Raw genomic sequence first — 16,564 nt, 5'->3', positions numbered from 1 at the left:
CGTGTGTGCATGTAAACGCACTGATTGCTGACAAATCAGGGGTCATTGTTGTAGCCATCCATCTTGCAAACCCGCTTATCCAGGGTCACCAGTGTCAGCAAACAATGGGGGCACACACACAGGAACAAACCCTGGGTGGGTTGCTAGCCCATCCTAAAAAAACAAATAGCCCCAGACACACACTGGCACAAAGACACAAGTGCAAAATATAGTAACCCTTTTATTTCCTTTTTGTTAGCACACAGCGCACAAATCACCACCAATAATCTTTCTTTCTTTCTTTCTTTCTTTCTTTCTTTCTTTCTTTCTTTCTTTCTTTCTTTCTTTCTTTCTTTCTTTCTTTCTTTCTCACAATACACTCCTCCACCTCCTGACTCCGGCTCCTGGAAGGCGGCCTGTTTTATAGTGCACTCCAATCTTCCTTCGGCAGCACTCCCGAATGTGGCGGAAGTGCTGTAAGGGTCCCCGGAAGTACTCCACATGTTCCCGGATCCTCTTCTGGGTTTGGCGGAAGTGCTGCAATCCATGGCTCGGCGACTGTCCGGACGCCCCCTGGTGGTGACCACGGGCCCCAACAAGGTTGAGCCTCCAAATCCCAAGCCCAAGGTCCCGATGCAATCCATGGAGGCCGCCCTGTTGCGTCCCGGGGGAGGTATTGTTGTGGATATGTCCTCTTCCCCAGTCTTTCCATCACTGAGGCGTCCTGGTCGGACAAGGGTCCCAGCTGTCCGCTGACTGAGGTTTATCTTTTTGTATTTTGGTCATCCTAAATCAAATATCTATTGAAAACATTTTTATTTTCCATCAAGTGAACAATCTAAAGAGGTGCTCATTCACTGACCTCCAAGTAAAGATTCCTCTCAGAACTAGATAGATAGATAGATAGATAGATAGATAGATAGATACTTTATTAATCCCAATGGGAACTATAACCCCCCAACAACCCAATTAGACAATGGCAGCACCCCTTAGAGGCTCACCTGGTTGGGCTGCATGTACTCCTCCAGGTATGTCCGGCAGAGCCTGCGGTCCCAGTCGTCTGTGATGTGGCCGCCGTACATGATCTCCCCGAAGAGGTAGCGAAGGTCCTCCCAGGGCACCTGCATGGGAGTCATTAAAAAGGAGCAAATTAATCCCTAATTCACTTTTAGCTGACCCCCTAAACGCCACGGGCGTTCACACCCAAACACTCATCCATTTCTGTGCAAGCGCTCATCCCTCGGCGGCCTGCCCTAGACAGTTTATTACATTTAAGTAGTTCCGATTCACCAGTTGTATTAAATTCATTTGCCATGAAACATACAATATTCACGTGGTATGGCGGAGGCTGTTGAATCCAGCCGCTGTATCTTTAAATTGCTGCAATTTGACTCTTACATTTACATTGTTGTAATTCAGGTTCTCGCTCGCTCACAAGCCGGCATATTGAAATTTTGGTATTCAGACGCTTATTTTCATCTTGCTACAGGATAATGGATCCGCTGTATGCAGATTTATTTTTCCAGGTTGCCAAACTAGACTCGTACATTCAAATTGCTATATGCAGACTGTTATTTTCCGGCTACTTTTTTAAGCGATTATTTATTTGTGTTTATCCCCCCTCTGTTTACGTCCGGTCGATTGCTTTGAGTTAACATTAAGTGCTTATACTACTAACATTTAACACCTCTGCATGTTCTGCCATTTCAGATGGTGGCATTTCACGTCTGTGAAGGTTCCTTATATCGGTCACTTTCAGTGGGGTGGTGGCATGGTGACACAGCGTTTAGCTCTTCAGGTTCTGACATGGACAACGTTCCGGTGAAGATCGTACATTGTCCCTGAGCCTGCATGGGATGTCCTATGGGTACTTCAGTTCTCCTGCCACATCCTGAAGATGCTGCTTAATCTGGCACTTAAAAATTTAGAGTAGATTAGATAAACTTTACTAAACCCCCAAGGGGAAATTCAAATAGAGAATGCGGCAAAAACATAAAATACAACGATTCAGACTCAAAGACAATAGCAAAAAACCGTACAATAAATATTGTAATAAATTAACTGTGATAGATGGAGTCTCTGCTGTTTTCTATAGCAGTGCCCCCCAACCTTTTCTAAGCCCCACACCCCTAGATGTTTAATTTATGTTTGCACCCCCCCTACTAAAGTAAAAACAAATTTGAAGGTGAAGTCTAATTTCTCATTTTTGAGCCACATGCAGTACTGCGGGTGAACAAATTTGAACTCAGAAAAATACGATTCTAACTCGGATCATTGAGAAGTCGAGCAAAATGACAACATTTATTGGCCCATTAAACCGATTACAAAATACAAGCTTTGAAATCATCCGAAACCCCTTCTTCAGGCAGTTTGTAATAAAGAAACTGGAGTCCTCTGTGTTTATATATACACCAGGAGAGAGACAGCACTGGAAAACCATGAAGTGGGTCGTATTCAATGTCAAAACTGAACAGAGCCCACCATCTTAAGATTCATTTAGCAGGTCAGGTTTGGGAGCAGGCACTGGTGCAGCATGTTGCTGCACCCACCACATAATGAAACACCTTGGGATCTTGATTGGAACCACCCCAGGCAGACACACAGTCCAGTCCCACCCTTCGGCAATGACCTTCTATCTGCTGCGGCCAGGTGTTACGTGGGTGTCCCCCTGGGCTGGTCCATCTGCTCAGGTCCTCAACTAAATGATGTTCACCCTTGGGTAATCGTGCCACATGGCTGTAGTTCCTTAACTGACGCTCCCTCACAATGCAGGTCAGGTGGCTCATTCAGGGCTCCATGAGCAACACAAAGTCAAGCCAGTGGTACCCAAGGATTTACCGGAGAGACACGGCACTGAAGGAGTCCAATCTTCATCTCAGGTCACTGGATAGCATTCATGTCTTGCAACCATATAGCAAGACAGGAAGCACCAGGACTCTAAAGACTTGGACCTTCATTCTTTTACAGATATCGGGAGTGCCACACACCCCTTTCCAGTGACCTCATGACCCCCTGCTGTCCCAATCTGTCTACTGACTCCATAAGAAGAGCCACCAGAGACATGAATGTCACTGCCAAGGTAAGTAAACCTCTTGACAAGGTCGACACTCTCTCCACAGACAGATACACTGCTGATGGCCATGCCCAAGAGGTCATTAAAGGCCTGGATGTTGGTTTTTATCAGGACACTCACAAGCCCAGACACTCAGACCCCTCGCTCAGTCTCTTGAGACCCCTGATCAGAGCCTCCATTGACTCTGCGAAGATCACAGCATCGTCACCAAAGTCAGGATCAGGGAATCTTTCTTCACCAACTGATGCCCCACAGCCACTGGACCCCCTGACCCTGCCCAACACCCAGTCCATACAAGTAGGAGCAGAACAGACCCCTGATGAACCCCAGAATCAACTGGGGAAAAACACAATGGTCCTGCCTCCACTCTGCACAGCACTCACAGTACCAGAGTACAGGCTGGCTGTGATATCCAGCAAATTTGAAGGGATTTTGCAAAGTCTCAGGATGTCCCACAGGGCAACTCGATCAACTGAGTCAAAGGCTTGACGAAAATCGACAAAGGAGAGAGAGAGAGAGGTTAGGAGCAGACGCTTATACAGCACATTGCCTCACCCACCATACAACAAAGCAACCCAGGATCACAGATTAGGACCTGAGCACGGCCATCCAACAGGTGACACCTCAGCTCCACACTAGTTCAGATGGAGTGGAACAGAGTGCGGTTTTTTTATGGTGGCTGGAGTGCCAATTCTGACACAAACCCCAGGTTTTTCCCTGCAGGTTGGAGGGCCTACATGCAGATTAACGTCATACCCAGGACGGGTTACAAAAATCGACAAAGGCTACACAAAAACTCAGCTGATATTTGCGTTTTTGCTCCATGAGAACCTTCAGTATCAGGATGAGGTCGATGGTAGACTTCTTAGGCATATAACCAGACTGCTCCAATCACTGGTAGGTAGGATCATGGACCCTATTGAGGACCACCCTAGCAAGGACCTTACCCGGAACCGAGAGCAGTGTTATCCCCCTGTAGATGTCGCAATCCAGGCAATCAGCTTTCCCTTTCCAGATAGGGACCAACGATGAAGTTCAGGGCGCTGGAACCAGGATCCAGTGATTCGCAGCCCCTGAGCTTTTGCAAAGTCAAGGAACATGGAGCCACTTTCACCACGGTCACCAGACTCATGGGGACTGAGACAATCATCATAGCCAGCCCTGTCAGTGCCAGTGGTTATATTGAAGTCATCCTTGACCAGAGAAGTGTCACCTCGCGGGCACCCATCAACCACCGAGCGAAGCTGCGAATAAAATGTCCCCCTCACTGAGATGCGACTCTCTGCGGTTGGAGCAGACACTGAGACAACAGACAAGGCGCCCAGAGAGTGCCGTAATCTGAGTCTCATGTTACGCTCATTGAAAGGAGTGACAAGGAGCCTATCCGCCACAGCAACAGACACTCCGGTATGACAGTATGACAGCCACCAGAGTGACCTGACCAATAAAAGGTGTACCCACCTACAGAGATCTGACCACCAGCCCAAGGTCTGTGTACCTCAGAGAGTGCCGCCACTAAAATGCGGAGTTTATGAAGCTCCGACAGCAGAAGAAGATGATCATTATGCTGGAGAGACAAGACGTTCCATGCGCCTACCAGGATGGGCCACCGTAAATGGGGACACCTCAGCACCACACCAGTTCTGATCTCCAACAGGCCTGACCCCATTGGCTGTCCAAGTCTTCTGGGCATGGGGCCTTCCTATGGGCGGCTGCAGCAGAGCTACTCCCACGGAGAGCAGAAAGGAGTCCTGTCTGTTGTCTCAGTTAAGCCCAAAGATTTTAATGAAAGTTGGAGGACCGCTTGCAGGACAAGATGCAGTTTAACGTCATACCCAGGACAGAATAGAAGGCTTGTGAAGGGAAAATGAATGCAGCAAAACATGGAGAAATCCTGGAGGAAAACCTGATGGAGTCTGCAAGAAACCTGCACCCTGGGAGAAGATTTGTGCTTCAGCAAGACATCGCCCTCAAACACAGAATAAAAACTACAGAGGAACGGCTTCAAGACAACAATGTGAATGTCCAGGGGTGGCAAACTCAGAGTCCAGATCTCAATCCGAATTAAAACTTGTGGCCTGACTTGACAAAAGCTCTTCACTCAGGACCACCATGACACCTGACAGAGCTGAGCAGTTTTATGATGAAGGGAAAAATAAAAAAAATGGCCGAGTCCAGGTGTGCAAAGCTGATAGAGACCGAGAGAGACCTGAGCACACAGACTCGAGGCCGTCATGGCTGACATCTACTAAGTAACTGACTTGAAGGGGGCGAATACTTCAGCAGTCAGTGATTTGGTGTTTTGTAGTTGTCATTAATTTAGATCACTTTACAGAGTTCTGTTTTCACTTTGACATTAAAGAGTCTTTTTCTGTTGATCAGTGTCAAAAAAGACAAATTGAATCCACCATGAAAACTTCCAAGGAAGTAAAGACTTTCATAGGCGCTGAACATTTCAGCTCTAATATTCCAGTGATAAAAAGGCTTTTGTGTTCAGACAATCAATTTGCAGTTTTTATATAAATTCCAAGGCATTGACTTAACATCAGTCGAGTGTTTATATCCTCAAAAATGCTATCCGATTTCCCCATTAGCTAATAAATATTCAGATTATTACATGTATGCTGTCATATCTTCAAACAGTGGGGCTCCTCTTAGACGCCTCTTATATTCTAATAGTGAAATGCAGAGAGCTGCAGTCAGGCTCTCATCTCAAGCTCAAATGGATACGGTCTGCTTGTTGCTCAAAAATTACTGTGGCTGCACCGACACTCGCTCTTACATTGAAGCATTTCTTTTTTTCTTCAGTGAAATAAATCTATTAGGCTCTGATTTCAAAGCGCTGGATGCTTCTTGTCACATTCAAGCTGTTTTGCATTCAGAGAAAACTTTTCTAGCTGTGATTATAAAAATAATCTGAAGACTGTTGTTTTCAGGCTGCCAAATTGAATTAGTCTGTTACTCTCCTCTAATTTATTAAATTATATTATAGATCAATAGACAGATATTGAACATAAGACACAACATGGCTGATTGATTGATTGATAGATAGATAGATAGATATGAAAGGCGGGCAGCACGGTGGCACAGTGGGTAGCGCTGCTGCCTCGCAGTTAGGAGACCCGGGTTCGCTTTCCGGGTCCTCCCTGCATAGAGTTTGCATGTTCTCCCCGTGTCTGCGTGGGTTTCCTCCCACAGTCCAAAGACATGCAGGTTAGGTGCATTGGCGATTCTAAATTGTCCCGTGTGTGTGTGCCCTGACACCCTGCCCAGGGTTTGTTTCCTGCCTTGCGCCCTGTGTTGGCTGGGATTGGCTCCAGCAGACTCCCGTGACCCTGTAGTTAGGATATAGCGGGTTAGTTTCTTTCTAACATGTCAGGAAAAAGTTTGAAATGTCTTCCTGTGACGCCATTTTGTTTCGCTCACAGACGACACTATATTGTCAAAGCTGCATCAGCCGCTGTTACAGTGAATTACCAATAAGGCCCTGGGAGTGTGTGATGCGTGACGTCTTTGGCGTGACTGCATAACGATCAGCACATACGGTTTCAAATTATCTGAATATTGGATAAAAATGCCGTTAAGAGATTTAATTACTATTCAAAACTGAACATTCTTTCTGGCATGAGGGTCTTTGATTTTCTTCCCTTAGTGTTTTAAAGTTGACAGTTGTTCTTTCTGATTTCTGGTTATGATTTTAGGTTTTCTTTTCACCTAGTTTGCTTCTTTTAGAACATCAGAACATCATAACACTCTGGACGAGAACAGGCCATTCAGCACAAAAAAGCTCGCCTGTCCTCTCCACTTAATTCTGCTAATACAATACAATACAATTTATTTTTGTATAGCCCAAAATCACACAAGAAGTGCCGCAATGGGCTTCAACAGGCCCTGCCTCTTGACAGCCCCCCAGCCTTGACTCTCTAAGAAGACAAGGAAAAAACTCCCAAAAAAAACCCTTTTAGGGAAAAAATGGAAGATACCTTGGGAAAGGCAGTTCAAAGAGAGACCCCTTTCCAGGTAGGTTGGGCGTGCAGTGGGTGTCAAAAAGAAGGGGGTCAATACAATACAATACACAGAAGAGAACAAATCCTCAATACAAGTATAAAAATATTACAAGAATGGAGCAGAATTTAACAGTAGATGATATCACATAAGAAGATTTAGATTTGTTCAGAGTCCTGGAGACCTCAGCCATCAAGCTGCCTCCCCCTATTGGCCATTCCACAGCTGAAACAGCGCTGGGCCAGCCAATCCGATGAAAGGACCCCTCCTTCTCACGATTCCTGTGATCCTCCATGAGGGATGACTTTACCTTAGGCAGGCAAAACAACTTGGCAGGTGGGCCGTGGCACCAAGTGCCACATTTGAGTACAGAAAAGAGAAACAGAATAGGTGAGGGTCAGTATCCAATTCTAACTATCATGTTACTTAGGTTTTAGTGCTAATGCCTAACAACAGAGATGCAGTCTGTACAGTTAATCAGCAGCTCTAGTCAGGACGTCCTAAACTGAAGTTGTGAGTCTTTAGCCGGGATTTAAAAGCTGAGACCGAAGGGGCATCTCTTATAGTAGCAGGCAGACCACTCCACAGTTTAGGGGCCCTGTAACTAAAAGCTCGACCTCCCAGTGTTATTTTATTAATCCTTGGAATTGTAAGCAGACCGGCATCTTGAGATCTTAATGTGCGCTCTGGTTTGTAAGTCATGATAGGTTCAGACAAGTAAGCCAGACCTCGGCCATTTAATGCTTTATATGTTAAAAGCCGGAATTTAAAAGCTGAGATCAAAACATCAAATAAAACATCAAGTTGAGTTCTGCAGGTCCCTAAAGTCTTACTGTCCACCACACTACTTGGTCACTTATTAAAAGTGTCTGTGGTTCTCTGAAAATGAACAACTTCCTAATATTTGTGCAAAATTTCCCCTTCACAAGTTTCCAAATGTGTCCCCGTGTTCTTGATGAACTCATTTTAAAGTCACCGTCTCGATCCACTGGACTAATTCCCTTCCTAATTTTAAACACTTCAGTCAGGTCTCCTCTTAATCTTCTTTTGCTTAAACTCTAAAGGCTCAGCTCTTTTAATCTTTCCTCACAACTCATCCCCTGGAGCTCTGGACTCAGCCTAGTCGCTCTTCTCTGGACCTTTTCTTGTGCTGTTATGTCCTTTTTGTAGCCTGGACACCAAAACTGCACCCAGGACTCCAGATGAGGCCTCACCAGTGTGTTATAAAGCTTGAGCAGAACCTCCTGTGACTTGTACTCCACACATCAAGGCGCTATATAGCCTTCTTAGTGGCTTGTCTGGCAGTACACTAGAACTCCTAAATCCTTCTCATAAGGTGTACTCTCGATTTTTAGATCTCCCATTGTGTATTCAAACCTCACATTTTCACTTCCTACGTGTAATACTTTACATTTACTGACAATTAAATGTCATCTGCCACAAATCTGCTTGAACAGAACCTCCTGTGACTTGTACTCCACTCATCAAGGTGCGATATAACCTGACATTCTGTTAGCCATCTTAATGGCTTTTGTCCACCGTCTGGATGTAGATAGTGACTAGTCCACTGTGACTCTCAGGTCCTTCTCATGAGGTATGCTTTTAAGTTTTAGACCTCCCATTGCATATTCAAATCTAACATTTTTACTTCCTATATATAATTCTTTACATTTACTGACATTAAATTTCATCTGCCACAAATCTGCCCAAGCTTGTATGTTGTCCAAGTCCCCATGTAATAATTCAATGGATCCAAGTTCCACCTAATTTGATATCATCATCAGACTTCATCATCTTCCATCCATCCATCCATTTTCCAACCCGCTGAATCCGAACACAGGGTCACGGGGGTCTGCTGGAGCCAATCCCAGCCAACACAGGGCACAAGGCAGGAACCAATCCCAGGCAGGGTGCCAACCCACCACAGACTTCATCATCTTATTGATTATATTCTTATCAGATTGTTCATGTACAGTGGTGTAGTTCGCTTGCTGGAGCCCCCTGTGCAGTACCCTGAGGTGGGGTCCTTCTGTCTAACATAACTCTTAGTAATTTATTGGCAACTAGATCCTAGGGGGCCAGCTGGGCAGCGGTGTCCAGGACCGCGTCACTATCAGATCACACACTGGTGACAAACAAACCGGCTCTCTAAATGGAATTTGTAATAACTTTTCAAATTGCTTTATTACAGCCGCTGTGAGTTAGCAAAAATAAAATACATTGTGGGAATGGAAGGTGGGTGGTGTGGGTAGTAGTAGTAGTACATAAATATATGTAAGATGTGGACCCGCTTACTTTTCCAAGACAACTTTGTGAAAGAAGATGATTAAAATGTAACGTAAGCTACAAAGTAAAACTGTTGTGTGCTATAAAATGAAGCCATTTCATCCATAACTACAGGGGTCTGCTGGAGCCAATCCCAGCCAGAACAGGGCGCAAGGCAGGAAACAAACCCTGGGCAGGGCGCCAGCCCACCTCAGGGCACACACACACACACACACACACACACACACACACACTAGGGACAATTTAGAATCGCCAATGCACCTAACCTGCATGTCTTTGGACTGTGGGAGGAAACCCACATAACCCCGGGGAGAACAAACAAACTCCACGCAGGGAGGATATTATCAGATTAGGCTTCTTCAAAATATCCATCCATCCATTATCCAACCTGTTATATCCTAACTACAGGGTCACGGGGGGTCTGCTGGAGCCAATCCCAGCCAGCACAGGGTGCGAGGCAGGAACAAACCCCGGGCAGGGGGCACACACACACCCACACACACTAGAGGACAATTTAGGATCGCCAATGCACCTAACCTGCATGTCTTTGGACTGTGGGAGGAAACCTACGCAGACACGGGGAGAACATGCAAGCTCCAAGCAGGGAGGACCCGGGAAGTGAACCAGGGTCTCCTAACTGCGAGGCAGCAGCGCTACCCACTGTGCCGCTGAAGCCATTTCAGTTTGTCACAAATTAAAACGACAACACCGGCTGACAGGATACTACTACACCATCGACCTGCTTTACACAAGTTCTGAGAAAATGAACATCATAAAGTGTTCACACTTACAAATCCTCACAGTAGTGACACTAAAGCACAGGAAGCCTTACTCGGGTACACAACAAAACAGATTACAGATTTGTTAAACTGTTAAAGTTTACAAAAATGGAACTGACTGACAAGTCACAAATCATCTAACTTCTAATATCATTAGTACCTTAAAATACTCGCTTGCGTGCCTTCTGTTGCGCAAAAGTCTGAACGTCAAGTTGTCCGGCACGCTCATTTTCGATTGAGAGTACAGCCAAGCCACTACATCTGTCTTGCGACGTGGCGCTTGCGAGGCCATTTTTGATGGGTTTTAACTTGGAGAACGATAGTCCACATGCAGCGGCAGTCACTGGCATCGTCGGCAGTAACATGTAAGCCGTGCAGATGTTGCTGAAAGTAGACAACATTGTACAGTGACCTATAAGCAACAGTTCATCTACTTCAAAAACAGTCAAGTTGGTTGACAGGATGGATTGAAAACATTCATAAAATGACAACAATTGAGCGCAAAACGGCGGTGAAATATTGGTGCTATAGCGTTCAGCGTGATGAGCGGCAGCAGCATACAATTCGTCGTCAGCCATCGAAGTCAGAGTTGATGTTAACAAGACATTGAACATTGGAGCCACTGTATTGAGACTGTGAATTTATATGGCCCCGAGTGATCACCCCAAGGTGATCGTGGTCCTTGTGCTTTGCACAATCTGCACAATCCATTACTACCCAGTGTTCAAGTATATTAAGAATAGCTGCGGCCCCAGCACTGACTCCTGGTGGACACCACTCTTAATATCACCGCCCTCTCATCAAGGTCCCCTCCCCATAACCCTTTGCTTCCTGTGTTTGAGCCAGTTTTGCGCCCTGAATTCCCACATAACTATTCACGTGGCACCTTATCAAATGCCTGCTTTAAAAGGCAAGATGAATCATCTCACATGCACCTCTCTGATCGGATGCTTTTATCGCTTCCTCATAGACTTCCAGCCCAGTTGTAGAACATGACCTTCGTCATTTGAATTTGCGTTCAAATTGTCACATTAAGGCGCTCTGCTCAGTTTCTGTAGTGTGTGTAAGTGGGCCACTGATGGACTGACTCCCCATCCTGGGCTGTTTCCTGCCTGCCTGCCACCCAGTTCTGCTCTGATAAGCTTCTGCCCCCTTTATATTAAGTGGGTTTGAGAATATTATATTTTTATTTGGATTTTTTTTTCAAACTGTTAAAATGTTTAGATACCAGTTACCCCATTTCTCGATTGCCCAACTGTGTTCTTCATACAGAAGGCTACTGTGGCTGCCGTGTTCAAATTGTTCCATTTAGCCCGTCACGTTCAGCAGGTTATTTTTAGGTTGTTATTTGTGGCCTTGCTGTCAGGCTGCACTGCTCAGGCTCCTCCGTGCCCTCGCTACGCACAGACTGTTATTTTTTTTTTTTTTTGCCCAGCTCTTTTCAGCCCATTTCGTTCATTTAGCTTCTTTCAAGCTGTTACATTCACACTGTTATTTCCCAGCTGCACACTGTGACTTTTCCTCATGTCGACAACCTCTGTTTGGGGCCAAAAATCATCTTCAAGTGAATGGAACTTTTATCTGTTATGTGGATGGAACAATTGCTAAAATTTGGCATCTTAGTTGAATGATTTCAAGATTTCCATTTCTAAAGTATTAAACTTGTAAGGAGGCCGTGCATGACATCTGATGCCTAAGACGACCTCAGTGCGAATGCCAGTGAAATCCTTTTCTTCCTGTTTTTATTCTCTGCCTCTTTCAACATTCAGTATCTTATTCTTCTTATAAGTTTTATTTACACAAATTCCTGCCCAAAGAATTCCATGATATTCAAAATAGGCTGAAAGACTGGGACACACAACACGGGTCCCAATTGTGATTCCTCAGAGGAAGACAGCCATACGAAATCGATGACATGCAAGACAAAGGTCTGCTGGAAATGCCTTTGACTCAGTGACCTTCTGTAGAAATCGAAACTCCCCCGTCGGGACAAATAAAGTGTCATCCGTCCATCTGTCCGTCCGACTGTCCATCCATCCATCTGCCTTACCAAAATCATGAAAATGATGAATACCCCAAAGGGCACTCAATCCAGCTTTTTTGTACAGTGCCCTCCACGATGGCCTGGCTCAGGGCATTGGGAGGCTGAGAAATCATGAAACAATAAAACACAAAGCACAAATACCACTAAGAATGTAAAGGCAATTTGATTAGGGGCTGTGCAGTTTAAGAAAGCATAGAACATTAATATTGTAGTGACACCCCCCTTGATTAAACAATCTATCAGTCTATCCTGTCAACTATATTAAAATTAATATCTATCTGTAGATCTCTTATTAAGTGTCTTTCACATCTATCTATCTATCTATCTATCTATCTATCTATCTATCTATCTATCTATCTATCTATCTATCTATCTATCTATCATATAGTGCCTTTCATATCTATCTATCTATCTATCTATCTATCTATCTATCTATCTATCTATCTATCTATCTATCTATCTATCTATCTATCTATCTATCATGTAGTGCCTTTCATATCTATCTATCTATCTATCTATCTATCTATCTATCTATCTATCTATCTATCTATCTATCTATCTATCTATCTATTATATAGTGCCTTTCACATCTATCTATCTTATATAGTGCCTTTCATATCTATCTATCTATCTATCTATCTATCTATCTATCTATCTATCTATCTATCTATCTATCTATCTATCTATCTATCTATCTATCTATCTATCTATCTATTATATAGTGCCTTTCACATCTATCTATCTTATATAGTGCCTTTCATATCTATCTATCTATCTATCTATCTATCTATCTATCTATCTATCTATCTATCTATCTATCTATCTATCTATCTATTATATAGTGCCTTTCACATCTATCTATCTTATATAGTGCCTTTCATATCTATCTATCTATCTATCTATCTATCTATCTATCTATCTATCTATCTATCTATCTATCTATCTATCTATCTAGTAGTGCCTTTCATATCTATCTATCTATCTATCTATCTATCTATCTATCTATCTATCTATCTATCATGTAGTGCCTTTCATATCTATCTATCTATCTATCTATCTATCTATCTATCTATCTATCTATCTATCTATCTATCTATCTATCTATCTATCTATCTATCATGTAGTGCCTTTCATATCTATCTATCTATCTATCTATCTATCTATCTATCTATCTATCTATCTATCTATCTATCTATCTATCTATCTATCTATCTATCTATCTATCTATCTATCTATCTATCTATCTATCTATCTATCTATCTATCTATCTATCTTACATTATTACGTTTACCTTATGCAGTACCTTTCTGTTACTTCGTGTATTTAAGCCATCTACTGTATGTGCCTATCACAGAGTTGCTCCATTTTAACAGAAATCACTTTTGCATGATTGACTTTGACAGAGGCTGATAACGGCGGGCCTACATTGCCAGTTCAGTTAGTCAAGGCGTGTGATTTACCTGGGAGTTCGCCTCTAAGTAATTGTAGAGTACATTGACTGAGATTGTGAGGTCCCCGGTGTTGAACGGATATTTGCGGTTCCAACCTTGAGGCCCGAACTTCCTGCGCTCGGCCACACAGGCATGAAAATAGCAGAGGGAGAAGAGGATGGTCTTGAACTCTTGTTCCCGAGAGCACTGATCCAAAATATCCTGGATAGAAAGAAAAGACAGAAACATGAATGGAGGTCACATCTCCTAATCCCTAAGTTTGTTATCAGCGTTATTGTAACAGTCATTTGTAATTGTATTGTTGCAAGACATTTTGAATGGGTGTCATTTGCTTTAGACAATGGAAATTGTTTCTTTATTTTAATAACTGCTCAGATGAATGAATGACACCCCTGTTACGAGGTGGTGTGGTGGTACCAATGCCAGGGCTAGATTATTTTGATAGGCTAAGTTTATTAGTGCGCCAGCCGACTGTTTGTGCCCTAGGCAAATGCCTAATTCGCCATAATGGTGGCACCGGCCCTGGGTGGTACAGTTATGATGGTCAGCCCCAGGTGTTTGCCCAGGATGCCATCAGGATGGAAGAACCTGAGGAGAGAGCACCTGTGAGGCATTACCTCCCTTGGGATTCTGGAAGACGGCTGTCCTGGACAGCGTTGTTACCACGGGTTCCGCCAGTTCAGATTGGAAGTAAGGCTTCCTTGCAGCCTTGTTGGTTGAGGAGCTGAGGAGTCCGACAGTGTTTTTCCATCACACTTGGGAGAAATTCCAGGTGATGCTAATGAATCACCAGGGACACCCCCAGGACCTGTTAAAGGGACGCTAGCCACTACTGAAGGGAAGCGGGAGTCGGGAGGTAGAAGACGCAGTGTACTTGAAAGGGATTGGAGGCAAAAGCAAGAACAAGAATAAGATGACCTAATTGTTCCAACGGGGAAAAAGGAATTAAACGAGTGTTGTATGTCAAAGGATTCTGCCTTTGCCTGTCTGTGTCGGGTTAGGGCGACTGTTTACACCCTTCTATTTCACACTGTGTTTTATGCTGCTGCCCCACACATCCAGTTTCCTGGCTTCAAATCCCACGCCCGACTTGCTATCTGTGTGGTCCCTGCACATTTTCCCCTTGTCTTCCTGTCTGCTGCCCCTACTCAGCTCCACTTTTCTTCCCACAATACACCAAGGTACAGTATGTGAGGACAGGTTTACTGAAGAATCTGAATGGTCCCAGTATGAATGCTGTAATTGGTTACGTGCCCCATCCAGGAATGGTTCCTGACTTGCCCCCAATGCTCACATCACTGGTGGACCCACAATTTTGGAGCTGTGAAGCTTGATCTGTTATGGGGGCCCACTTCACAACCATCAACAAGGTCTGGGTAGCCAGTGTTGTCTTCTTCAGTGGGGTTGTTCCATGGCAGACCACCACAGTCACTGGTGTGAATAAAAATTTCCTATGTCTTATAGTTTTTGAGTTATGGGATGGATGGTGAAAGTTAGTCGCTTCTGGGGCCCCTCCGTGATGAGGAGCTTCAACTTCATTAGTTTCATAGCAGATCTGCCCTGGGCTGACCCCAGCTACAGAAGACCCTCACTGGAATTATGGAGTTTTGCGATTATGTTAGGTAACGGAAGGCATCACCCCCTCAGAAAATTTCAGGGGCAGTGGTTTCACTAGACGAGTTCAACATATAAAGCACGAAGAAACAAACTTTCGGAAAGTTGTTCAGGTAAAGCTGATGTCCCATTACGTGACTTCTCGATTGAGGGGATGTCAAACTTCACAATTGAAGTTGCTATCTTGTTGCCTGAGGATGTTAAATTCCACGAGAAGGTATTGAAGGGGATGACAAATCACCAAATCATGTGCCCCCGCATCGACTTTCCAGCAGAGTTTCACATTTCCGAGGTATTGCGACCTCATCCCTTTGTTTATCACCAAGAAAGTGCTGCCCGACAGAGCGTGAGCGGTGCAAATGTTTTCCAGGTACAGTGAGATCGGCCTCAGTCTCTGCTCCTCTTTTTCTTTTTTTCCATTCTGTCATGGTGTGTAAAATACAACATTTCAGAAAAGGAGTGGAAGGCAGTAATGCACTTGAGCTTCATATGCAAAAGGCATGCAATTGTTCAACTTAAAATCTTTAATCGCGCACATCTCTCTCGTTATGAGTGTCAAGGGTTTATATCTGTACTTGCTAGCCTCCTTAAGAACTAAGTATTATCTGGTCCTGGTGATTTGTTTGATTTCAGCTTATTTAATCTGAGCAGCACTTCTCCCTCTACAATTTCCAAATCCTGTTTTAATTTGTGACAAACTGAAATGGCTTCAGTGGCATGGTGGCACAGTGGTAGTGCTGCTGCCTTGCAGTTAGGAGACCTGGCTTCACTTCCCGGGTCCTTCCTGCATGGAGTTTGCATGTTCTCCCCGTGTCTGCGTGGGTTTCCTCCCACAGTCCAAAGACATGCAGGTTAGGTGCATTGTCGATCCTAAAATTGCCCCTAGTGTGTGTGTGCCCTGCGGAGGGCTGGCACCCTGCCCGGGGATTTATTCCTGCCTTGTGCCCTGTGTTGGCTGGGATTGGCTCCAGCAGACCCCCGTGACCCTGTGTTAGGATATGGCGGGTTGGAAGATGATTGACTAACTGAGTGTCATCAATTAAAGTCTGCATTTTCTAGGCATCGGGTGGCATGGTGGCACACAGTACGGAGACCTGGGGGATCCGTCCGTTAGAGATATTTCATAGAGATAGAATGGGTTTGTACCATCACACAACAGGGGTTGGTTGGTTCTCCCTAGAGATTTTATGATGGTAAGGAACATTATACAATGTACAGTTAGGTCCATAAATATTTGGACAGAGACAACGTTTTTCTAATTTTGGTTCTGTACATTACCACAATGAATTTTAAATGAAACAACTCTGATGCAGTTGAAGTGCAGACTTTCAGC

General features: G+C 44.3%; 1 protein-coding gene across 1 annotated transcript in view; it reads right to left on the bottom strand.

Moving 5' to 3' along the window:
* dnah9l (dynein, axonemal, heavy polypeptide 9 like) overlaps positions 1–16,564 on the bottom strand; it is a 514,436-nt gene that overhangs the window by 67,949 nt on the left and 429,923 nt on the right. Inside the window, exons 64-65 of the mRNA XM_051930607.1 lie at positions 13,627–13,818; positions 981–1,100 (exon numbers count right to left, since the gene is read on the bottom strand). Coding sequence (XP_051786567.1) covers positions 981–1,100; positions 13,627–13,818 — 312 coding nt within the window. The remainder of the gene's footprint in view (positions 1–980; positions 1,101–13,626; positions 13,819–16,564) is intronic.

Source organism: Erpetoichthys calabaricus, chromosome 8, assembly GCF_900747795.2.
Source record: "Erpetoichthys calabaricus chromosome 8, fErpCal1.3, whole genome shotgun sequence".
In the NCBI taxonomy this organism is placed as follows: Eukaryota; Metazoa; Chordata; class Cladistia; order Polypteriformes; family Polypteridae; genus Erpetoichthys; species Erpetoichthys calabaricus.
The sequence above is the reverse complement of the archived record's forward strand: the minus strand, read 5'-3'. Positions and strand labels throughout refer to the sequence as shown.